General features: G+C 52.1%; 1 protein-coding gene across 8 annotated transcripts in view; it reads right to left on the reverse strand.

Annotated features, from left to right (window-relative positions):
• Nucleotides 1–3856: 3856 nt before the first annotated feature.
• The window catches only part of FAM149A (family with sequence similarity 149 member A), a 32976-nt gene continuing 11178 nt past the window's right edge, over nt 3857–25654 (reverse strand). Inside the window, exons 1-14 of one of the 8 annotated variants that reach the window (XM_039913729.1) lie at nt 20570–20711; nt 15909–16019; nt 15224–15359; nt 14209–14351; nt 13009–13143; nt 11359–11538; nt 10891–11081; nt 9257–9399; nt 8313–8416; nt 7511–7732; nt 6047–6167; nt 5190–5322; nt 4988–5081; nt 3857–4428 (exon numbers count right to left, since the gene is read on the reverse strand). In XM_039913729.1, the coding sequence (XP_039769663.1) occupies nt 4290–4428; nt 4988–5081; nt 5190–5322; nt 6047–6167; nt 7511–7732; nt 8313–8416; nt 9257–9399; nt 10891–11081; nt 11359–11538; nt 13009–13143; nt 14209–14351; nt 15224–15359; nt 15909–16019; nt 20570–20649 (1932 nt within the window). In that variant the 5' untranslated portion in view covers nt 20650–20711 and the 3' untranslated portion in view covers nt 3857–4289. Of the gene's footprint in view, nt 4429–4987; nt 5082–5189; nt 5323–6046; nt 6168–7510; nt 7733–8312; nt 8417–9256; nt 9400–10890; nt 11082–11358; nt 11539–13008; nt 13144–14208; nt 14352–15223; nt 15360–15908; nt 16020–20569; nt 20712–25654 lie in introns of those variants that run through there. The other 7 variants (XM_039913725.1, XM_039913726.1, XM_039913727.1 and 4 more) reach the window with 7 other exon arrangements.

Consider the following 25654-nt stretch of genomic DNA (forward strand, 5'->3'; position numbering starts at 1 on the left):
AAGGTGATTGAGTGCTGAAAAACCTTTTGGGAAAAGGACAGGGAGGGAAGTAGGATGGGAGGTATAGGAAAGGAAGAAGCAGCATGGTCTAGTGGAAAGAGCAAAGGCCTAGGAGTGAGAAAATATGAGTTCTAATCCCAGCTCTGCCACTTGTCTGCTGTGCGATCTTGGGCAAATAGCTTAACTTCTCTTTGCCTCAGGAACCTCATCTATAAAAAGGGAATTAAGACTGTGAGCCCCATGTGGGACATGGATTTGTCCAACCTGCTGAGCCTGTACCTACCTGGCACATATAAGCATTTAATGAATACCATTTTTCTAACAAAGGGGCAGGGATGGGAATGGGGATGGGAGGGAGGAGAAAGGGGTGAAAGGAGGGGAAAGGGGAGCCAAGGAGGGGAGAAGAGGACCAGGGAGAAAGGGGGCAGGAAGAGGGAGAGGAAGGGGGCAGGGAGGGGGAAAGAGGGTCTAGGAGAGAGAGGGAGAGGGAGGGAAAGGGGGATACAGCATGTCCTAGAGGAAAGAGCATGGGTCCTGGGAAAGAGGAGACCTGAGTTATACTCTAGACCCTCTAGACTGTAAGCTCTTTGTGGACAGAGACTGTGCCTACCAACTCTGTTGTTCCCTCCCAAGTGCTTAGTACAGTGCTCTACATGCAGTAAGCACTCAATAAACACCATTGATTGATGGATTGATATTTCCAGCTCCACTATTTGCCTGGTTTGTGACCTTGGGCAAGTCATTTAACTTCTCTGGGCCTCAGTTTCTTCATCTGTAAAATGAGGATTCAGTACCTGCTCTCTTTCCTACTTAGACTGTGAGCCCCATGTGAGAGAGGGACTGTGTCAGGACCCCAGCACTTAGTACAGTGTGTGGAACACAAGTACCTCAATTTAATTATTAATACTGTTATTGTTGAGGATATGAGGGCTAGAAGGACAGAACAGGGAAGATGAGGGAGGAGGCCTGAGGGGGCGGGAGGGTTTCCCCTCCTCTTTTCAGGCCCCTGGGAGGGATCCTCAGTGAATCAACTCAGACCCAAAACCTCAGTGCCCCTCCCCAGTCAGGCCACGGTTTCCCGGTAAATGTTTGGAAGCAGATTTCCTTGGTCGAGTCTGTAGGGGTGTGGGAGGGCATGAAGAATCTTGTCGAAGACCCACAAGAATCCAGAATTACTGGGTGGATACACCTGGTCTTCCTGGTCTGGTCTGACTTTGGCCTCCCAGCAGGCACCACAATGCTCAGGGTTCTTGGAGCCCAGACACTCCAGGGAGTTGTTCCAGGAACACCCACTCTGGAGACAGGGGAAATCCAGAACCTGGGGGTGTGGGAGCAGGGGCTGATGGGAGAATGTTATTGTGCCCCAGGACTGTGGACAGTGACCACCCACTCCCCACTGTAATAAGACCCCTTCCCCCCCAACCTCCTCCCATGCCCATCGAGGGCCCAGGAGACTTCCCTCATTCACTGCCCCGACCCCGAGACAGCCCCCCAGCCCCACCTTGTTCTTAGGCCTCACTGGTTGTGTTTTCACTCTGATGGATGTCCATAGGGGAGAAAGTAAATAGTGCTGGTGGGGGAGCCCCAAAACTGCAAAATGCTAACTGATCAGAAACTCCCAAATTGGAGCCTTTCCAGAAAGTCCTCTCAGATCTGGGAAACCTGGGGAGAACAAGGCTGTGAGGCCAGTCTAGGCAGCTGAGAGGAATAGCTTCATCCTTAAAGCTGGGACCTGAGGACACTGGCCCTATCACTCCCACAACTGGAATCCAGGGTTCGCCAGCCTCATCCCTCCTCAGCTGAAACCCAGGGGACACCGTCCTCTTCCCCACCACAGTGGGGACCCAGGGGACAACAGCTTCATCCCCACCTCCCAACAGCTGGAACCTGGAGACAAGAGCTCCCCACCCTCCTTCAACTGGAATCTGGGGACAACAGCTCCTCCCCCTCCCACAGCTGGGACCTGAGGACACAGGCCTCATCCCCCTAAACTGTTGAGACCCAGGGACACTGCCCCATCCCCTCAACAGCTGGGACCCGGGGACACCAGCCCCAACCTCTTCACAGCTGGAACCTTAAGGGGACACCAGCCCCACCTCTGTGTCCCTGGCCTGGAGTCCCTGGATCTCCAGCCTGACATCTGGTCCCCTTCAATGGCTCCTTCCCCAGGGAAAGGAGAGAGGACTGACCTTTATCCAGCCTGGTAATACAACTCTAGACTGTAAACTTGTTGCAGGCAGGGAATGTTTTTGTTTTTTTGTTATATGCACTCTCCCAAGTGCTTAGTACAGTTCTCTGCACACAGTAAGCACTCAACGAATGCGACCAAATGAATGAATACAACACTGTGGGCAGGAGTGGGGTGGTTGGCTTAGTGCAGAGGCAGGGAGGGCCAGGACTGATGTAGCCAGAGGTTGAGGGACAAGATGGACAATTGGGTACCCCACTTAACTGCCATCCTCACCCACCTCTACCTGGCTAGGCATGGCTTAGGGCAGGGCCTGGCCCCACATTTGTATGGAAAATGGGGAAGACTGACCCTTCCTACCTCTCCTCCCTTCTCTCTTTCTACCGCCCACCCCGCACGCTCCACTCCTCTGCCGCCCACCTCCTCACCGTCCCTCGGTCTCGCCTATCCCGCTGTCGACCCCTGGGCCACGTCCTCCCGTGGTCCTGGAATGCCCTCCCTCCTCGCCTCCAACAATCTAATTCTCTTCCCTCTTCAAATCCCTACTTAAAGCTCACCTCCTCCAAGAGGCCTTCCCAGACTGAGCTCCCCCCATTTCCTCTCTGCTCCCTCTACCCCCCCTTCACCTCTCCGCAGCTAAACCCTCTTCTCCCCCCATTCCCTCTCCTCCTCCCCTTCTCCCGTCCCACCCCCTCAGCACTGTACTCGTCCACTCAACTGTATATATCTTCATCACCCAATTTATTTTGTTTATTTTGTTTAATGAGATGTACATCACCCTGATTCTATTTGGTTGCCATTGTTTTTATGAGATGTTCTTCCCCTTGACTCTATTTATTGCCATTGTTCTTGTCTGCCCGTCTCCTGCGATTAGACTGTAAGCCTGTCAAAGGGCAGGGACTGCCTCTATCTGTTGCCGACTTGTACAATCCAAGCGCTTAGTACAGTGCTCTGCACATAGTAAGCGCTCAATAAATACTATTGAATGAATTAATTAATTAAGGACATTGCATATGAACACCCCCCCCCCCGCAACACACACACACACTGTCACACACACACTGTTACACACACACTCACACATTCACACATACACACTCTCTCCCCCACACACACTTCCATATACCCGTTTAGACTGGGAACCCTCATTGGGCAGGGATTGTCTCTATATGTTGCCGAATTGTACATTCCAAGTGATTAGTACAGTGCTCTGCACATAGTAAGCGTTCAATAAATACTATTGAATGAATGAATGAATATCTCATGCTTCAGGGTGGAAGAGGGCACGTTCATTCAGTCATGTTTATTGAGTGCTCACTGTGTGCAGAGCACTGTACTAAGCTCTTGGGGGAATACAACACAACAATATGTGGTGTGACCTCTGGGGTGGGAAGGTGGGCACTCCAGCAGGAGAGTCCAGCTGACCAGCTGTGGAGCTGGGCCCTGCACTAAGCCACATCTGGCCAGGTAGAGGTGGGCCAAGGCAACAGTTAAGTGGAGATAACCTGTTGGCCAGCTTGTCTTTCCTTAACTTTCACCGCCCTGGCCCCGATCCGCGATTAGGGGCCAAGTATGACGATGGCACTGACTTGCAGTTAGAGGCAGAGCGGGGGGGAGGTAGTGCCTGAGGGTGCTGAACGTCCAGAATGTGGAAAAAGGAAGCAAACAAGAGGTTCCAAAGTGTCTTTTTTTTTTGGCCTTTTAAAATGGTGACCAACTGAAAATAACAAGGCAAACTTCCAGCATGAATTAGTGGCCACACCCAGACAAGCCGGGGAAGTAGAATGAACAGATGAGATGAGAAGGGAGAAAACACAGTGTGTGTACATTCATTAAGGGAGTATGTATATGTATTTGTGGGTGTGAGTACAAAAGTGTGTACGTGCGTTTGTGAAAGTGAGTACACGACTTTACGTAGGTGTCTGTGAGTGGTTGAGCTTGCAGCGGTGGCACCCTGTTGCTCAGGGAAAGACATGCGTTCCTCGGTCCTTGGGTTCCTTGGTGCAAACACAGGAGGCTCGTTCCCGGCACGTCCATGACTCGGGCAGGGACACAGGGGCCAGGGACACTGCAACACTTGACCTTTACTCCTCAGCTCTTCTCAGTGTGTGAAGACAGAGTCCGTGGCAGGCCCATGGGACCCAGGGGTGCTCCAGGCAGGGCTTCTCAAAATAACACTTGAAACTTCTTTCTTGCAGCTGACTGGTTCCTGGGGAAGAGTCTGGCTGCGTTCTGGGGCCCTGAAATCATCATGGCAAGAGAAATGGGTGGGGCTTGGGCAGGGGAATACAGGTATTTCTGTCTTACTCCAGGGGCTGATGGGAGAGTTGAGAAGGGGGAGTCGAAGGTGTGGGGTGATCCAGGCTGGGTCACTGGAGGGAGAGTCAGGGAGGAGAGGGGTGTTTGGTGGTCTTGTGCTACATCACTTGGGGAGACTCAAGGTTGGAGAGGGAGCATCGGGGCTTTGGCTGGTCTTTACTGAGTTAATAGGGGAGAATCAGGAATGGGGAGATGAGAGTCAGGAATGTTAGATGGTCCATGCTGGGTTACCAGAGGGGAGTCAGAGATGAAGAGGGGAGAGTCAGGGATGTGGAATGGTTGGTGCTGGGTCACTGGAAGAGTGCCTGGGTTGTTGGATGGTCCATCCTGACTATGGAAGTCCACCATGTGCAGAGCACAGTGCTGGGCATTTGGGAAAATAAAGATCCCTGCCTTGGTGGGAGTCCAGTGGGAAAGACCAAGCCATATGACACCGTCTGAACCCCACTTAGGCCCTCCCCTCCTTCTACCAGACTTTACCGCTCAGGAAACTTGGTTCTCTTAGACTCTGCCTGGCCCATGTGTGGCCCGTGAACTCCATGGGGGTCAACGACCTCTTCTGCGGTGCGTCGGCCTGTGTTGGGGAAATCACCCAGGCTGCCATGGACTGACCACACCTCCCAGGCCTACTGGCTCATGGCAGGGGGTGGAGGGTAGGCAGCATCATAAAGGGCAGCCAGACCTACTCTGAATGCGTGGGTTGTGTTGGGTCTGGAGAACCGATCGGCAACCCCCGCCCTATCGCTCAGGGGCTGCCGCTCGGGGCTTCTGGGCACTGCGCTGGACACCCGGCTGAGGAGACGCTTGGCTCGGTGCTGCAGGAGGAAATAGTCAGGATTAAAGCCACCCCCACCCCACCCCGAGACCAAGCTCCCAGAGCCCATGTCAGAACTGGCATTGGACCCGGACTGTTTTTGCCAGCTAGACACAATCCTGCCTCAGGCACCTCAGTGTCGCAATGTCACCCGTGTTCAGTCCCTTATCTGGCTACCCTGGGGGTCAGAGATCAGGCTGCTGAAAGAGGACCATGCCTGTGGGACAAGGGGTGGAGGGGCTGGTGCAAAATCAGACTCACGAAGTTGGTGTCGGTCACCCTTGAGCTGTAACCCTCTGTGACCTTCTCTGAGCGCCTGTCCCCCTGCAGGTCCCACAATCACCCTGGTCACATGCTCCAAGCTCTCTAGCTCTTCTGTACCCCCAGTGCCCTGGTGCCCTGGGGTTGGTGGACACGGGGCTGATTGAGACCAGGATTCAGGGTCATCAGGGCGGGTCCTTATGGAACGCTGAGCAAACAACTGGCATTCCAGAGCATTTGTGCCTCTGCAGCAGCAGGAGCAGCAGTCATTGGAGCTGGCAAACCCACACTCCTGGGTCCATATCTATGCCTGGGGGCACCTCCACTAATGCCTTCCCTCCAGGTAGACCCAAGCGCAGAGAGGGAGGAAGCCAAGGCCCCGTGGCTTCTGGGGACAGGGGAGCCATTGCCCCACTCTCTCCGGCCGGTGGCCATGGAAATGGAAGGAAGGAAATGGGTCATACCCAGCCTTGGCGAGATCCGGGAGTCGCGGGTGATGGCTCTCTTGTCTCTGGGCCAATGGGAGGTAGCTTGTTCCGGGCCATCGAGGCAGGTGGTGGAGACAGGTGATCCAAGCCGGCAAACCTAGAATTCAGACATGTGTGCAGCAGGTGGTAGTCCCTCTAGACTGTAAGCCTGGTGTGGGCAGGGAACATGTCTACCAATGGGTATATTGTACGCTCCCAAATGCTTAGTATAGCACTCTGCTTACAGTAAAATTCAACTGACTCATTTTTACTTAACCTCTCCCAGAAATAGAAACTCCTTACCATCTGCTTTAAAACACTTTATCACCTTGCCCCCTCCTACTTCACCTTGCTACTCTCTTGCTAAAACTCAGACGAGCACTTCACTCCTCTAGTGCCAACCTACTCACTGTACCTTGATCTCATCTATCTCCCCGCCAACCTCTTGCTCACATCCTGCCTCTGGCCTGTTACTCCCTCCTTTTTCATTTCTGACAATTACGACCCCCACCTTCAACAGCCTTATTGAAGGCATATCTCTTCCAAGAGGCCTTCCCTGACTAAACCTTCCTTTTTCCTTTTCTTCCACTCCCTTCTGCTTCACCCTGACTTGCTCCCTTTATTCATCCCCCCTCCTAGCCCACAGTACTATATCTGTACATATCATTAATTTATTTATATCAATGTCTACACCCCTTTGAGACTGTAATTTCACTGTAGGCAGGGAATGTGTCTGTTTTACTGTTATACTGTACTCTCCCAAGTGCTTAGTACAGTGCACTGGACGGGGAATCAGAAGACCTGGGTTCTAATCCCAGCTCTGCCAATTGCTTTCTGGTTGACCCGAGGTGAGTCACTTAACTTCTCTGACCCTCAGTTTCCTCATCTGCAAAATGTGGATTAAATCCTACTCCTTCCTACTTAGACTTTGAGCCCCATGTGGGACAGAAACTGTGTCCAACCTGGTAAACTTGTATCTACCCCAGTGTTTAGAACAGTGCTTGCCACATAGTAAGTGTCTAACAAATGCCATAAAACCAATAAAACAAGTAAGCAAACAGGCACTCAAAAGAACCCTCTGCACTGCCCTCAGCCCACAGCAGGCACCCCAGTACAGCACTCTGCACCCAGTTGGTGTCCAGAAGAGTGCATTACTGCCCACTAGAAGCCTTCCTAGAGTTATTTCTCCACTGGGCCCTCCACCTTGTCCCCCAATGGCGAGGACCCCGTGTTTACTCTTGCAGGCCGGCCAGGCCATGTCTGTGTGGGTCTGGAACTCTGTCCGGGCTGGGGACATAGCAAATACACAAGATTTCAGGCTGAGAAGTGGTATTTCAGGGCACCTGAGAGTTCTCCCTCACTCTGGGGAGCAAGGGGAAAGTGGGGCATTTGCGGGGTCCAGGGACAGGGTGGGGATTGAAGGGTTGGTTGGGGGCACTCACTGGCAGGAAACAAACTCACAGCCTTGTGCCCCGGAGCACCTCGTCGCTGTACACAGTGGGTGTCTTGGACCTCTGAAGGTCAGGGCCAAGTGACGGCAGCCGGCGGTGTGTGAGGGGCTTCCTGCTGGATCCCGCAGGACCCCGGGATGCTGACTGGACTCTGGAGTCCGGGGTTCTCCCCGCCCGCGCAGACCCAGGCAGGCTGGTGCGGACCACGAGTGCCCGCTCTTCGGGCTCGTACCTGAGGAAGAATCCCACATCTGTCATCCCCCTGGGCTCCACCCCCTCCAGGCCACCTTGAATCCAGCCTGCGGCTGAACCGGCCTACCCTATGCCCAAGCACCCTCACTTTCTGATCATGCAACAGCAACAGGGTTAAACGCCCCCAACCCCAAGGCTGGACTGAGCTCTCAAAGGCCAGGATGGGGAGTGTAGCCAGCTGGTAGACTGTCGAATGGGCCGGGGGGTGGAGAGGCACACCCTCAGGGAAGCAATGACACCCCCTGAATATCCGACCTCCTGGAGGGCAAGGAGCACGTGTGTTACTTTGGTAGTACTTTTCCCCACGTTTAGTACAGTGCTGGCACTCAGCGATACTCAGACAATACTGCTGATTGAGTTGATTTCAGCAACAAAACCAAATCACCAGTAGAGTGGTTGGGGGGAATGAAGGGGAGGAGGGAGGGTGGGAAGAGGGAAGGAAGGAGGGATTAGAGATCCACAGCTCCTTGCTGCTCTCAAGGATCAAAGAGAGTTCTTGTCCCACTGGCTTTGGCCCTGGACCCCAACCCAGCTCCTTGCCCCCCATCCCCAGCACGTACCCCGACTTCTCAGCAGGGCCCGTTTGTCTCTGCTGCAGGGGCTTTGCCTGGATGGTCATTACACCAGCCAGCTGGCGGTAACAGTGGCTGGAGAATCGCTGAATCTAGCAGGGGACAGAAGAAGACGTAGTTTTCACAACGATGCTAGCCCAGTGCAGGGGGAGGGGAGAGGAGCCACATTCTGCCACAAGCAGAGGGAAGCCAAAGCGGGGTCCCGCCAGGCTGGACAGGTAGGCTGACCTATGCAGGGCAGGAGGGGAGACCCAGTCTTGGGGAGCCCAGGTTGGTAATGGGTAGGTTAAGCGGGCCTAGCTGGAAAGGGTCCAGGCTAAGGGGACTTGGAGGGGACAAGCGAGGGTAACAGTCCTTCCTTCCTTCAATCGGATTTATTGAGAACTTACCGTGTGCGGAGCACTATACTAAGCTCTTGGGAGAGTACACTAAAACAATAAAAAGACATATTCCCTGCCCATAATGAATGAACTTAGAGTCTAGAGGGGGAGGCAGACATTAATATAAATGAATTGCAGATACGTTCATAAGTGCTGTTGGGCTGGGAGAGGGGAAGAGAAAAGGGAGTAAGTCAGGGAGATGCAGAAGGGAGTGGAGGAAGAGGAAAGGAGGGCTTAGTCAGGGAAGACCTCTTTGAAGGCAGGGAGAGTCACTGTCTGTCAGATTTGAGGAGGGAGGGGGTTCCGGGTCAGAGGCAAGATGTGGGTGAGGGGTTGGAAGCGAGATAGAGGAGATGGAGGTGCAGTGAGAAGGTTAGCTTTGGAGGAGCGAAGTGTGAGGGCTGGATTGTAGTAGGGGAGTAGCAAAGCAAGGTAGGAGGGGGTGAAGTGACTGACTGCTTTGAAGCCAATGGTGAGGAAACCCGGGCAGGGCAGGGGCGGGGGCTGCGGTGGGACAGGTGAGGGCTGAAAGGCTGACAGGGCAGAGCTCACTTGGGCTGGGAGGAGGGTCGCGGGGAAGGGCGCACTTCGCACCTCGGAGCCCCGGGAGGGCGGGACGCTGGCGGGTTGGGAGGTCGGGAGCCGCGGCAACCGGCTTTCAGCAGCTTTCAAACGCCCCGTCGCTTTACTCCCCTCTTCAGTGGAGAAGGAGAACCCGTCAGTCAACCAATCAATAGTACTTATTGAGAAGCAGAGTGGCTTAGTGGAAAGAGCACGGGCTTAGGAGTCAGAGGACATGGGTTCTAATCTTGGCTCCACCATTTGTCAGCTGTGTGACCTTGGGCAAGCTACTTAACTTCTCTGAGCCTCAGTTACCTCATCTGTAAAATGGGGATTAAGACTGTGACCCTCACGTGGGACAACCTGATTACCTTGTATCTACCTCAGCGCTTAGAACAGTGCTTGGCACATAGTAAGCACTTAACAAATACCATCATTTTTATTATTATTGAGGATTTACTGTGGGCACTTGGGAGAATCAATAGAGTTAGTAGACACAATCCCTAACCTCAAGGAGCACACAGACTGCTGTAGGCAGAGCGTTGTACTGATATATATAGTAGACGTGATCCCTGTCCTGTCAATCAACCAATCAATAGTAATAATAATGATGGTATTTGTTAAGCACTTTGTGCCAAGCACTGTTCTAAGCCCTGGGGTAGAAACAAAGTAATCAGGTTGCCCCACGTGGGGCTCACAGTCTTAATCCCCATTTTACAGATGAGGGCACCGAGGCCCAGAGAAATTGAGTGACTTGCCCAAGGTCACACAGCAGACAAGAGGCGGAATCAAGATTAGAACCCACGACCTCTAACTCTGAAGCCCGGGCTCTTTTCACTAAGCTATGTTACTGAACACCTACTGCGCAGGTGCTTGGGAGAGTACAGTAGGGTTAGTAGACAGTCTCTGCCCTCAAGGAGCAGACCGTTCATTCATTCAATTGTATTATTAAGCTCTTACTGTGTGCAGAGCACAGTACTGAGTGCTTGAGAGAGTGCAATAGAGTTAGGAGACATGATCCTTGCATTCTAGGAGCAGAGAGTCTAGTGGGGAAGCCAGACCCAAATGAGTTTCCAACAGGGGGAAGGAGAGTTTGAAAGGATTAATATGACTGATTGTTGGATGGATGGATAATACAGGCCTAATAATGGTTTAAATGTAGAGTTGAAAATCGGTATGTCCAGGTTACTCCCAGGGCCGGGAGTGCGTGAAGGCTGAGGTGGGGACTTGGGGTTAGAACCCGGGGGAGAGGATATTCATTCATCCAATTGCATTTATTGAGTGCTTATTGTGTGCAGAGCACTGTAGGAAGCACTTGGGAAGTACAATTCAGCAAGAAATAGAGAAAATCCCTGCCCACGACGGGCTCACAGTATCCGGGGAGGTTTTCTGGATTTCAGGGGAGGTGGGATTTCAGGAGACTCCGAAGGTGCAAAAGGAGAGGGGGTTGGGGGTCAGAGGCAGGAGTAGAATGGTCAATGGGAAAGCCCTCCCCTCCACTGGGCGAGGACTGGCATCACCCGGGTGATGCCGGGCATGTAATGTCGCACTGATTGCATTACGTTGATGGCATCTCCCGCATGACAGCGGGACCATACCCTGGCCGGTCCTGCTCGATGACGTACCGGCGAGAGCTGTTTCCCGGTCCCTCCTGATGGGACCCTCCAGTACCCCCACCAGCCAGCGCCAGGCCTGGTCGAACACCGCCGCCACCACGGCCTCTTTGATACAGTCCACCGGGGACACCGGGGGGAGACCCCGCTGCCTCCTCTTCAGGGCCCGCTGGGCTCTCTTCCTCTCAGCTCCCTCGTCCTCGCTGCGGGAGGGGGATTCACCGGGGTCACAGGGGCCCTCCCCCCGCCCCCCTATAAGGCCCGACATCCCCTTGCCCGGGGTCCCCTCGGGCCCGGTATGACCCCTGCCCCCTGACAGTCCAACTTGGGCCTGAGCACAGGGGGACCGTGGGAGGGGAGCCAACCCGGGTGGGGAGGGGGGCGGGGGCGTCCGGGGGGGTGTGTTCCAGTGGGGGAGGCTCTGGGGGAGCCCTGGAGGAGAGGGGTCACCCCCATTCCCAAGGGCCGAGTTCTATTTACGGGTCTTTTCTGTCGAAGGCAAAGTACTCTTCCATGGTCCCCTCCTGGGCGATGATCTCCTCCTCCAGGAAGGGGAGCGCCAAAACGTCCGGTGGCCCCGGGGGTCCTGGGAGACAGGACTCCTGGGCCATGTGCCCCGGGGAGGCTTCCAGGGTCAGCGGGGAGCCGGAGATGCACAGCCTACGACCACAGTCCCCAAATCAGCAAAATCACACCGCACAACACTCCAATACCAACAACGGCCAGTCCTGGCAAGACAAATGGGAAGGCATCGCCACCCAGTGGAAGAAGCATCGGTTGGGAGTCGGGCCACCGTGGTTCAAATCCCAGCACTGCCCCTGGCCTCTTGTGTGACCTTGGGCAAATCATTTACTCTCTCTGGGCCTCAGCCTCCTCATCTATGACATGGGGACAGTAATAACAATTGGATCATTTGTTAAGCGCTTACTATTATACCGAGCACTGTACTAAGCGGTGGGTTGGAAGTGATAGTTCGGTTGGTCACATTCCCCGCTCCCTGTGAGACTTACAGTCTAAGTAGGAGAGAGACCACAAGTTGAATCCCCATTTTACAGTGCTCTAGACTGTCAGCTCATTGTGGGCAGGGAATGCGTCTATGATATTGTTATATTTACTCTCGCAAACGCTTAGTACCGTGCTCTGCACAGAGTAAGTGTTCAATAAATACGATGGACTGAGATGAGGAAATAGGCACCAAGAAGTGATTTGTCCAAGGTCCAAGAGCAGGTAAGTCGTGGAGCCAGAAATAGGGTGTACTTCCTCTAATCCCAGGCCCATGCTCTTTCCTCTACGCCAAGATATTTCCCATAAAATACCTGCTGTCCCCCTCTCTCTCAACCTTTGAGCCCCAGTGGTGTAGAGATAGTGTCTGATCAGATTCTCTTGCATCTTCCCTAGCACTGACCACAGTTCTTGGCACACCAGTGAATGTTCGGTAAATACTATTCTAATAAAAGCAAATGGTCTCTTCCTCCATCAGTCTAGCCTGAGACTGAGATAAGCTGGAGGGGTTTTGAATACTTTAAGAAGCAGCATGACTTAGTGGAAAGAACGCAGACCTGAGTTCTAATTCTGACTCTGCCACATGTCTGCTGTGTGACCTTGGGCAAGTCACTTGACTTTTCTGGGCCTCAGTTTCCTCATCTGTAAAATGGGGATTAAGACTGTGAGCCCCATGTGGGACAGGGACTGTGCCCAACCTTATTACCTCATATCTACGCCCGCTCTTAGAATAGCACTTGGAATATAGTGCTTATGCTTAACAAATACCACTGTCATTATTATTATTATCATTATTTTTCTCATTATTGTTTTTGAGGAGTGATTATGTGCTGCGTTGCTCACCTCCAGGAACATGGACCACCAGGGAAGGCGAAGGGCAGAGTATCTGGTACTGGGCAGGGATGAGATGGCCGGAGATGGGGTAGTGGGTGGGGGAGAGACTGAGGTGGCTGGAGATTGGATGGGAGAGAGGGGCTAGGATGGGGTGGTCATAAGATGGAGGAGGGATTGCCATGGCTGGAGGTGGAATGGTGGGTGGGGGATGGATTGTGATGGTCAGAGAGGGGATTGTGGAATTAGGGGGGCTGGGATGGCCAGAGATGGGATAGATCACATGGAGCAACCTACTGCTTGTCATTGTGGCTGCTGAGGCTGCTTTCACTCAGGCTGGGGAGGGGCTCGGGCCTAAGGGGGCCAGCAGCCGTGGCCTGGAAATGTTGGAAACCTTCGTCTGAGGGGAGCAGAAGCTGCCGGCCCAAAACCCTGCAAGGTGCAAACACAGGTTAGTCAGCCAGTAAATCGTATTTATTGAACACTTACTCTGTTCAGAGCCCTGTACTCTGGTGTTATTCAACCCACATATTAAATGCACCACTAAATCCTGTCGACCCCACCCTCACAACATCGCTAAAAATATGACCTTTCCTTTCCATCCAAACTGCTACCACGTTAATAAAATCACTCATCCTATCCTGCCTGGATTACTGCATCAGCCTCCTTGTTGACCTCCCAGCCTCCTGTCTCTCCACACACCAGTCCATACTTGGTTCTGCTGCCTGGATCATTTTTCTACAAAAACACTGAGGACGTGTTTCCCCACTATTCAGAAAACTTCAGTGATTGTCTAACTACCTCAGCATCAAGCAAAAACTCCTCACCATTGGCCTTAAAGTATTCAGTGGCCTTGCCCCCTGTTACCTCACCTCGCTACTCTCCTTTTACAACCCAGCCCGGACACTTTGCTCCTCTAATGCTAATCTTCTCGCTGAGCCTCGATCTCATCTATCTCTCCGCTGAGCCCTCACCCACGTCCTGCCTCTACCTCTTCAAATGCGACAATGCCTCTCCTCCCCTTCAAAGCCTTACTGAAGGCACATCTCCAAAAGGCCTTCCCAAACTAAGCCCCACTTTTCCTCATCTCCCACTCCCTTCTGCATCACCCTGACTTGCTCCCTTTGGTCTTCCCCCCTTCCCAGCCCCACAGCTTTTATGCACGTATCTGTAATTTATTTATTTGGATGAATGTCTGTCCCCTTCCCCCACCCCACTCCCGACTGAAAGCTCGTCGAGGGCAGAGACTGTGACTGTTTATTGTTGTATAGTTCTCTCCCAAGTGCTTATTACAGTGCTGTGCACACAGTAAGCACTCAGTAATACCAATGAATCAAATAAATAACTGCCTTGAAACAAAGCCCACTCTTCTGTCCCCATGGCCTTCATGGACTAGGGCAGCCTCCAGATTATCTGGGTGAGGCTCCTGGAAGCCCACGGGCTTCGTCTGAGTGGTGCACAGGCCAGCCCCATCCCCCCGGCCCCCCGGCCCCACACCTGAGGTGCAGTGACCGCTGTGTCCACTCGGCACACTCGGCCTGCAGGTTCTGGGTCTGGGGGCTGACCTTCCCGTCGAACAGCGCCTCGTCCACCTCCCACAGCAGCTGCTGCACACGCTGGGCACTGGCTCTGTCCAAGTCCTGGGAGCAGGGGGTGAGGGTGGGCGCTCAGGGAACGGGGAAGGGAGTCTTTCCTACAGACCAGGTCAGAATCCCCCACCCATGGGCACTGTCACAGGGCCCTGCCAGGCGGCCTTGGCCTTAGGGGTTCAAGCGGCCTCTCCTCCTAGAGGTCTTCCAAGAGTAAACCCCAATTTTCCTCATCTCCCATTCCCTTCTGCCTTGCCCTGACTTGCTCCCTTTGGTCTTCCCTCCTCTCCCTTCCTCACATCACTTATGTATATATCTGTCATTCTATTTATTTATATTGATGTTTGTCTCCCTCCTTTCCCCCCACCCCCGACTGTGAGCTCGTTGTGGGCAGGGATTGTCACTCTTTATTGTTGCATTGTACTTTCCCAAGCGTTTAGTACAGTGCTTTGCACACAGTAAGCGCTTAATAAATACAAATGAATGGATGAATGAATGAATGAGTGCGAATGAGCCGGGTCTGGGCTGGATTTACCCCGCCTCCAAACTGCGTTCCCTGTTAGCACCAGGGAGAGGGGTTTGGGGTGGGGCTGGGTTTGGGACCCTCACCACCATTGCCACCCTCTCTTCCTGATACCCCCCGATGAAAAGCAGGTGGCTTAGTGGAAAGAGCATGGGCTAGGGAGTCAGAGGACGTGGGTTCTAATCCCGCCTCCCCCACTTGTCTTCTGTGTGACCTTGGGCAAGTCACTTAACTTCTCTTTGCCTCAGTTACCTCATCTTAAAATGGGGATTAGGACTGTGAGCCCCGTCAACCTTATTACCTTGTATCTACCCCAGCGCTTAGAAGAGTGCTTGACACCTAGTAAGCACGTAACAAATACCATCATCATTATTATTATTACGGGTCGTCGGGTCCGTACATCGTCCCTCCAGGAGTAGATGGAGCTCCGCTCGGTGGACAGCCCGGTCGTGACGCTCTGGATGCCCGACCACGAGTTGTTCAGGTCAGTAGGGGAGGCGGGTCCACTCGACGACAGGGAGGAAACGGACTCACTACTGGGACAGATAGGAGGCTGGAATTCCCGGCAGGGCCTGGGCCTCTAAATGTGTTCCATCATCCCGGGCCTCGTCCTCTCTTACCCTTAACGCTCTGACATGCCGGGCCCGCCTCCAGGGCCCTGTCCCTCTGCATCTGGATTCTCCCCATGGCTGGCTCATCCGCGTTCCTGGCTCCTCCCTCCTGCCGCTACTCTTCCCTTCCTCCCTTCCCCACTGCTTTGGCTCTGTTTCTACCGTTCCCCTGACCAGCCCTCTTAGCTAATCACCACCCTATGATCCTCTCGTGAGCCAGAGTTCTAGGGAAGGTCCGAGATAAACTCACAAAATCTCTCCTTCCCTTTCTTGCCTTTTTTCCTTCCTTCTCCCTACCTTCCTCCTTTCCAGCCATCCCAGTGGCCTGGAAGCCAGGAAATTGCCCATATAATACAACACCAACCCGAATGCTAATAAACCCCAAAGAACCAGGTCACTGGAATCAAGTTTTCACCCGACTAGCCAGCTTGGCCTCCCTTGGCGGAGAGGAGGGCGTCAGTGGCGAGTGCTCACCAGGTGTAGCTATGGATGGCGTCCTGCACGTCCTTGGTGAACTGGAGAGGGAGGGGCGTCCTGCTCTTCCCAGCAGAACGATGGTCCCCCAGGTTGTCCGGCAGACCCCTCCTGAGAAATAGCAGAGAGCCAACGTGTGATAGTGTCCGCCCTCCCTGCCCCATTCTCAGCTGCTCCTCCCCATCCTAGCTGCTCTGCCCCATGAGAAGCAGCTTGGCCTAGTGGATAAAGCCCGGGCCTGGGAGTCAGAAGGCCCTGGGTTCTAATCCTGACTCTGCCATTTGTCTGCTGTGTGACCCTGGGCAAGTGACTTCATTTCTCTGTGCCTCAGTTCCCTCATCTGTAAAATGGGGATTAACATGGGGAGCCCCATGTGGGACAGGGACTCTGTCCAACCAGACTTGCTTGTATCTACCCCAGCGCTTAGTACCTCCCCTGACACACAGTAAGTGTTTAACAAATGCCATAATAACAATAGCAACAATTATTATTACTGTTAATTCCAGACTGTCCTACCATGCTCAGCCATTATTAGCACACAGATTTCCCTGTCTCTGCCCCTCCTCTTCCCCCCCCTTCCCCTTTCCTGAAGGAAAAATCAAACAGACATTGTGCTGAGTTGTCTACATTTAGGACAACCTGGAAGAGGTGTTTCCTACATAGCAGAACGATTGCTGCATTCAATCAACCAATCAATAAATGGTTTTCATTGACTACCTGCTGCATGCAAAGCACTGAACACTGGGCACTTGGGAGAGCACAATAGCAAGACAAACATTCCCTGCCTTCACAGAGCTTACACTCTAATAATACCACTCCTCCCATTTTCAAAGTCCTCCTGAAATCATATCTCTCTGAGAAAGCCTTCCCAAACTAACTTTTCATCTCTCATCTCCCCACCCTATTTGCCTTCCTTTACTGTGTCACCTATGCACCTCTGTACCCTTCCTCTTCCAGGTAACTTATTTTAACAACTGTCTCTCCTACTAGATTATAAATTTTCATTCATTCATTCAATCGCATTTATTGAGCACCTACTGTGTGCAGAGCACTGTACTAAGTGTTTGGAAAGTACAATTCGGCAACAAATTTTGAGAGCAGGGAATCATGTCTACCTAATCTATTTTAATAATGTTGGTATTTGTTAAGCGCTTACTATGTGCAGAGCACTGTTCTTAGCGCTGGGGTAGATACAGGTTAATCAGGTTGTCCCACGTGAGGCTCACAGTTAATCCCCATTTTACAGATGAGGTAACTGAGGCCCAGAGAAGTAAAGTGACTTGCCCACAGTCACACAGCTGACAATAGTGCTCTGTACAGAGCAAGTGCTCAACTGATTGACTGAATAATAATAATACTAATAATAGCAATGATTAAGTACTTACTATGTGCCAAACACTGTGTAAACATGGGGGTTGATAAAAGATAATCGGGTTGGACACAGTCCCTGTCCCGTAAATTACCTACATTTAGAGAGAGAAAGCAGGTATTGTACCCCCATTTTTCAGATGAAGAGACTGAGGCCCAGAGAGGTGAAATGTCTTTCTCAGTCATCCTTCGGGCCAGTCGTAGAACTGAGACTAGAACCCAGGTGTTCTTCCTCCCAGACCTGAACTCTTTCCACTAGGATACACTGCCTCCATACCTTACCCAGAGATCCAGCTGATCCAAGGGTTCTGGAAGCTGAGAAATTTCTCACGACAAACAAGCTGATGCCTCGCTGCAGATCGGCACTCAGTGTTAATCATTACACTCTTATTCAGTGAACCGTGGCATCATCCATTTTCCCCCTTGCCCAACACCACCCCCAGAAGCCCAGCCCATCAATTCTCTTCATGTTAAAAAGCCGGAAAGAGGAAACACAAGCAAAAAGCAATCACAGAACCCCACCAAACCAGGCCTTGGGGAAAACTGAAAATCTAAGGCTGGATCCCACGCCAAAGTGAGAAAGGGAAAAAGGCGATATGGTTGGTTTCCTATCAGGTTCACCATTCTCCTGAAGGTCAGGCAGCTCTGCCACATGGAGGCTGGAGGAAGAGGAGAGCGGCCTCTGCTCATCCCCATCTTGTTCTGTTTTACCACCCACCTCTACCCTGGTGAAGTCCTGGGGGAAATTCCAGAGTGGGTATCAGGGAAAATGAGGATAGTCTAGAGTGGGTGTAAAAGATGTGGAAGGTGGTCCAGACTGGGTGCTGGAGAAAAGGTGAGTATTTCAAAGAGAGGGCTAGGAAGAGGGCTATTCCAGATTGGGTGTTAAAGTGAGGAGTATGTGCCAGATAGGGTGCTAGAAAATGAGGAAGATATTCCAGACATGGTGTTAAGGATGAGTGAGGGCTTGCCTGTCCTCAGGTTAAAATTGACACCCTACCTAATCTTCCTCCCCATCCACCTGTAAAATATGCAGGGCCTCAGATCTGTCCCTTTATCCACTGTTTTTACACCTCTTTACCGGACTCACATCCAGATGTGCTCTGAGAGCCAATTCATGCACTGTTCTGCCTCAGCGACATTGGTTGGAAATGAATGTTGGGCTGAAACATTCTAGTGGATAGAGTCACTGTCCTAATCGTATTAATAGTGGTAGTGGAAGTAACGGTAAGAGTATTTATTGAACGTCCACTTGGTGCACTGAACTTGGTATTTGGGACGTACAATCAGTCAATCAATGGTATTCACTGGGCACTTCCTGGGTGCACAACACTGTACTAAGTACTTGGGAGAATACCATACAGTAGAGTAAGTAGACCCCATTCCTGCCCACAAAGAGCTTACAGACTAGAGAGTGAGTCAGACACTAGAATAAATTACAGATGGTTATGGACAGAAAAATCAATGTGCTTAAGGGTTACAGACCCAAGTGCATAAAGGAGAAGGGGATGCGAGTAGAGGAAATGAAGGCTTAGTTGGGGAAGGCCTCTAGGAGGAGAAGTTCATTCATTCATTCATTCAATAGTATTTATTGAGCGCTTACTATGTGCAGAGCACTGTACTAAGCGCTTGAAATATACAATTCGGCAAGTGATTTTAGGAGGGCTTTGAAGATGGGAATAGAGATGGATTTTGAAGACGGGATGGAGAGATGGAAGAGGGATGAAAGAGGAGGGAGTTCCAGGACAGAAGGAGGACATGGGCAAAGGGTCTGTGTTGAGATAGATGAGATCAAAGCACAGTGAGTAGGATGGCTTTAGAGGACTGAAGTGAGTAGACTGGGTTGTAGTAGGAAATCAATGTAAATTGGGAGAGAGTGAGAGCTGATTGGCTGCTCTAAAGTTTCTCTTTGAGGCCGAGGTGGATGGGCAACCACAGGAGGTTTTTGAGGAGGGGGGAGATATGGACTGAATGTTTTCTTTGGAAAACGATCCGGGAAGCAGAGTGAAATCTGGGTCGGAGGGGGGAAGACAGGAGATAGGTAGGTCAGTGAGGAGGCTGACACGGTAGCCAAGGTGGGTTAGGATAAATTCTTGGATGAGCAGGATAGCAATTTGGATGAAGAGGGAGGGGCGGATTGTAGAGATGTCAAAGGTGTGGGGTGGTACGTATTAGGTCAGCTGTGTGACTGTGGGCAAGTCACTTAACTTCTCTGTGCCTCAGTTACCTCATCTGTAAACTGGGGATTAAGACTGTGAGCCTCACATGGGACAACCTGATTACCCTGTATCTACCCCAGCGCTTAGAACAGTGCTCTGCACGTAGTAAGCACTTAACAAATACCAACATTATTATTATTAGGTCACTGAAAGTGTGAACCAGGAAGAGTCAGGGCCGTGGGGTGGTCTGCCCCTAACCCCAGTGCCGCAGGGCAAGAGTACAGCATGCCATAGTGGCTAGAGCCTGGGCCTGGGAGTCAGCAGATCATGGGTTCTAATCCCAGCTCCACCACTTTGTCTGCTCTGTGACCTTGGGCAAGTCACTTCACTTCTCTGGGCCTCAGTTACCTCACTGTAAGGTGAGTTTTGAGACTGAGCCCTATGTGGGACAGGAACTGCGTGCAACCCAATTACCTTGGATCTACCCCAGGGCTTAGTACAGTGCCCAGCACATAGTAAGCACTTAACAAAAACACCATCACGTGAGCTGAGGCGAGGAAAAAGAAAAAACAAACAAAAAAAACCCACGAGCCAAGTGGCAGCAGAGAGCCAGAGCCAGAGAACCACACCTTCGCGAAGACACTGGACTAGCGGGAGAGCCAAGGGCGAGGGACGATCAGGTTGGAGCCGAGCAGAGTCCCAGGACAGACAGGCCACCCAGGACCGGCCGTCACTCTTAGCTGGTCCTTCAATCCCTGACTCAAGTCCCCGGAGCCCCCAGTGCCAACCAGGGTGGACCCTGGCACCTCTCTCCCCGCCCCACAGCACTCACGTACATATGTCTATATCTACAATCTATTTATATTGATGCCTGTTTATTTGTTTTGATCTCTGTCGCCCACCCCTCAAAGCTGTAGGGCCGTTGTGGGCAGGGATCGTCTCTCTCTATCGCCGTATTGCACTTTCCAAGCGCCTAGTACAGTGCTCTGCACACAGTAACTGCTCAATAAATACGACTGAATGAACGGTGGGAAGAGACCCCTCCCCAGTGTCCGGTGACAGCCGTTGGTCCGGGGGGGCTTCTCTGCTGGAAGCAGCCCCTCTTACTTGCCCACCCCCCGGGCGGAGACTCACCCGACCACGACCAGGCCCGCGACCGAGGGCCTCCAGCGCTGCGGGGGAGGCGCGGGGGGCCCCGCACGGGGACCGGCCATGGAGCGACCCCACCCCACCCGTGTCCGCGGTGGGAGGGAAAGGGTCCCTGCTTCCTCCTCCTCCGACAGGCCCGGCCCCTCCCCGGGCGCCGCCCCCTCCTCTGCCCGCCCCCTTCCTCCGGCCGGCGGACCGGTCCCTTCTCCATCCCTCATCTCGGGGGTGCGAAGACCTCGGGGACCGCTCTGGCCCTCGGGTGACCGGTGATGCCCCGGCCTTCACCCGGGTTGACCAGGTCCTGGAAAGACAACGAATCGAGGAGCTGCTCCGGGCATCGGCTGATGGTCAGCAGGGAAAAATATCTTGGGGGAGGGAAAGTGGGGACTGAGCCCTCCCTGCCTCCGACACGTGACACCTTCTTGACCAAAGTCCGCAGAGCCCCATCCCCATCCAGGGTCGGAGACCCTCTCTTCCCCTCCCCCAGACCCTGCACAGCCCCCACCCTCACACCTTCTTGACCCAAGTCTGCAGAACCCCATCCCCATCCTGGCTCAGAGACCCTCTCCCCCTCTCCCAGAGCCTGCACAGCCCCATCCCCACCCTGCACCCGAGAACACCTCCCTCTTCCCCTCCCCCCAGACCCTGCAGAGCCCTCACCCTCAATCTTGCTCAGAGACCCTCTCCCTCCACGAGAACCTGCATAGACCCTCATCCCAGACCGCTCCCCCTCCCCTACTCTGAGAATGTTCAGTGCTCCCACCCACCACCCTGGCTTCCAGAACCACCCCTTCCTCCATCCCTTCCAGAATCCACCTCTGTCCGCATCCTCAAAACCCTCTGCTGCCCTCCCCTTCCCCATTCAGGAGTATCCCCCATCCCCGGAGGCAGGACAGACTTCATTGATTTAGTTCCACTCCAGATTTCTATTCGTCAGGGCCTGGCTTCTCTTCATTTCTGTAGATGCGGACTGGGGCTGTGGCCGAGAGGCCTTCCCAGACGACGCCCCACTTTTCCTCATCTCCCACTCCCTTCCGCATCACCTCGACTTGCTCCTTTTGGTTTTCCCCCCTCCCCTCGCCCCACAGCACTTACGTATGTATCTGTAATTTTACTTATATTGATGTCTGTTTACTTGTAACAATAATGTTAATCATGGTATTTGTTAAGCACTTACTCTGTGCCAAGCACTGTTCTAAGTACTGGGGTAGATACAAGGTAATCAGGTTGTCCCACGTGGGGCTCACAGTCTTCATCCCCATTTTACAGATGCTGAGGCAGAGAGAAATTAAGTGACTCGCCCAAAGTCACACAGCTGACAAGGGGTGGAGCCGGGATGAGAACCCACGACCTCTGACTCCCAAACCTGTGCTCTTTCCAGTAATAATAATAATAATAATAATAATGATGTTGGTATTTGTTAAGCGCTTACTATGTGCCGAGCACTGTTCCAACTGCTGGGGTAGATACAAGGTAATCAGATTGTCCCACGCGAGGCTCACAGTCTTAATCCCCATTTTACAGATGAGGTCACTGAGGCACAGAGAAGTTAAGTGACTTGCCCAAAGTCACACAGCTGACAAGGGGTGGAGCCGGGATGAGAACCCACGACCTCTGACTCCCAAACCTGTGCTCTTTCCAGTAATAATAATAATAATAATTATGTTGGTATTTGTTAAGCGCTTACTATGTGCCGAGCACTGTTCCAACTGCTGGGGTAGATACAAGGTAATCAGATTGTCCCACGCGAGGCTCACAGTCTTAATCCCCATTTTACAGATGAGGTCAATGAGGCACAGAGAAGTTAAGTGACTTGCCCAAAGTCACACAGCTGACAAGTGGCAGAGCCGGGATGAGAACCCACGACCTCTGACTCCCAAGCTGGGGCTCTTTCCAGTAAGCCACATTGCTTCTCTTTCCCCGTCCAAGGTGACTGTGAGCTTGTTGTGGGCAGGGATTGTCTCTATTGCTGTATTGTACTTTCCCAAGAGCTTAGTCCAGTGCTCTGCACACAGTAAGCGCTCAAGTAATACAATTGAATGAATGAATGATTGAATGAACAGGAGCCCAAAAAATAGCTCGAGGACGACCTGGCTGTAGGAAGGCCGAAGGCGGAAGCCCTTTTCAACCCATTCACTATAGAAGGGAGGAACGAGTGTAGTTGGGTCATCCATCAATTGTGTTTATTGAGCCCTTACTGTGTGCAGAGCACTGGACTAAGTGCTTGGAAGAGTACAGCGTGGCTCAGTGGAAAGAGCCCGGGCTTGGGAGTCAGCAGTCATGGGTTCGAATCCCGGCTCTGCCACTTCTCAGCTGTGTGACTGTGGGCAAGTCACTTAACTTCTCTGTGCCTCAGTGACCTCATCTGGAAAATGGGGATGAAGACTGTGAGCCTCACTTGGGACAACCTGATTACCCTGTATCTACCCCAGCACTTAGAACAGTGGTCTGCACATAGTAAGTGCTTAACAAATACTAATATTATTATTATTATAATGCCACAGAATTGGGTCAGCTTGGAGAAGCTTCTCCATCATGGCACAGACTCGAGAAGGCTTTGCCACAGGCTCTTTATTTGTGAAGCTACAAGCAGGCACATTTCCCTCCTCTGACTGTGCCCTGATCTCATCTCATCTTTCTCCGTCTCTTTCTCGCTTAGAACCCAGGTCCTCTGGCTCCCAGACCCGTGCTTTATCCACTAGGCCACGCTGCTTTCCAGCTCATTTGTAAAATGGGGTTTAAGACGCCGGGACTCCGGGACTCTGGCGATGATTCGATGGAAGTTGATATTTGACAAGGCCCCCGTGGGGCCGTGATTCTTTGTAGTGAGGAGCGATATCTCACTGACTGCTGCATTGTCCAATTCTCAATGGAGTTGTTTTCCCTTCCAGCAGCTTCTTTGTCGTCTGTCCGGGGGATCTCTTCAACACTTGGGAAATCTTACCCCAACTGTGGACACAGCTTCCTCCAGGATCCTTTTGCTGCTGGTGGCCCAGTCTCAGCCCAGGTGGGGTTTACCTGAGGGAACTTATCCGCTGCACTGGCCCCGGATTTTGGGGCTGGTCAAGCATGCCTAGAGAAGCATCATGGCATGGTGGATAGAACACGGGGCTGGGTATCAGAAGGTCATGGGTTCTAATCCTGATCTGCCATCTGTCTGCTGTGTAACCTTGGGCAAGTCACTTCACTTCTCTGGGCCTCAGTTTTCTCATCTCTAAAATGGGGATGGTGACTGTGAGCCCTACGCGAGACAGGGACTGCGTCCAACCCGATTTGCTTGTACCCACCCCAGTGCTTAGTACAGTGCCTGACACATAGTAAGCACTGAAATATAATTAATTATTATTAATCCTGGCTCCACCACTTGCCTCCTGTATGACCTTGGACAAGTCACTGAAGTACTCTGTGCCCCAGTTTCTTCATCTATAAAATGGGGATTCACTTCCTGTTCTCCCTCATACTTAGAATGTGAAACCGGTTTGGGGCAGGGACTGTGTCCAACCTGAATTCCTTGAATCTACCCCAGCACTCAGTCCTTGGCACATAGTAAGCGCAGAAGCAGCATGGCAGAGAGGGTAGAGCATGGGCCTGTGAGTGAAAAGATCATGAGTTCTAATCCTGGTTTGGCCACTTGTCCGCTATGTGACCCTGGGCAAGTCACTTCACTTCTCTGGGCCGCAGTTACCTCATCTGTAAAATGGGGACTGAGACTGTGAGCTCCATGTGGAACAGGGACTGTGTCTAATCTGATCCTCTAGACTGTAAACCCAGTGTGGGCAGGGATTATCTCTATTGCTGAGTTGCACAGTGCTCTGCACACAGCAAGCGCTCAATAAATACAGTTGAATGAAAATGAACAAATACTACAATTAACAATTATTAAGGCACTGAGCAGAATAGGTTGAATCCCCAGGGAGTTATATCCTCAAGGGATTGTAATCTGGGATATATCACCTGAGATATCCTGATCCCAGCAGCCTACTGTTACCAGGTGCCAACTGCTGAATTAGATGCTTAGAAGCATACACTCAAAGACGATGACAGGACCCTGCTCTCAAGAGTTTACACTCTAATATAGGAAATGAGCGGACACAAATCGACAAATGTACAGAAGATAAAAGGCAAAACAATGTATGGATGAACGGATGGTGTAACGCTGGACACAGACAGATGAATGGAGAGTAAATAGAGGGGTGGGTGGATGGGTGGATGGCAGGCAGATGGATGAATGAAAAGGAGGAAGAAGGGAGTCAGAGGTCGTGGGTTCTAATTCCGGCTCCGCCATTTGTCAGCTGTGTGACTTTGGGCAAGTCACTTAACTTCTCTGTGCCTCAGTTACCTCATCTGGAAAATGGGGATTAAAACTGTGAGCCTCACGTGGGTCAACCTGATTACCTTGTATCTACCCCGGCACTTAGAACAGTGCTTGGCACATAGTAAGCGCTTAACAAATCCTATCATCATCATCAAGAAGAGGAGGATAATTTCCTAATCCTGCCGGAAGTGTCATTCCTCATTGATTGATAAACATTATTTACTGAGAAACTTTATGTCAGACCAACTCTTGCAATGAATTTGCCGAACAAAGGTCACTGTATGGGTCAACAGCCTCATTTCCTGGTAACTCTGTGTCCTAGCAATGCTGACTCCTATCAACGTCTGTGCAGGGAGAGCTGCATTTATGTGGCAAAGAGCAGACGGAAACCTCAGGTTCTGTCCGGGACATGGCACTTAGACTCTGAACAACAGGAAACAACAGGGAAGCAACGTGGCTCAGTGGAAAGAGCCGGGGCTTCGGAGTCAGAGGTCATGGGTTCGACTCCTGGCTCTGCCACTTGTCAGCTGTGTGACTGTGGGCAAGTCACTTCACTTCTCTGTGCCTCAGTTACCTCATCTGTAAAATGGGGATTAACTGTGAGCCTCACGTGGGACAACCTGATGACCCTGTATCTCCCCCAGTGCTTAGAACAGGGCTCTGCACATAGTAAGTGCTTAACAAATACCAACATTATTATTATTGTTATCACTGCAAATCGGGCCTGCATGTCAATGGCTGGGGGGAGGTGGTGG

Source organism: Ornithorhynchus anatinus, chromosome 12 (assembly GCF_004115215.2).
Source record: "Ornithorhynchus anatinus isolate Pmale09 chromosome 12, mOrnAna1.pri.v4, whole genome shotgun sequence".
NCBI lineage: Eukaryota > Metazoa > Chordata > Mammalia > Monotremata > Ornithorhynchidae > Ornithorhynchus > Ornithorhynchus anatinus.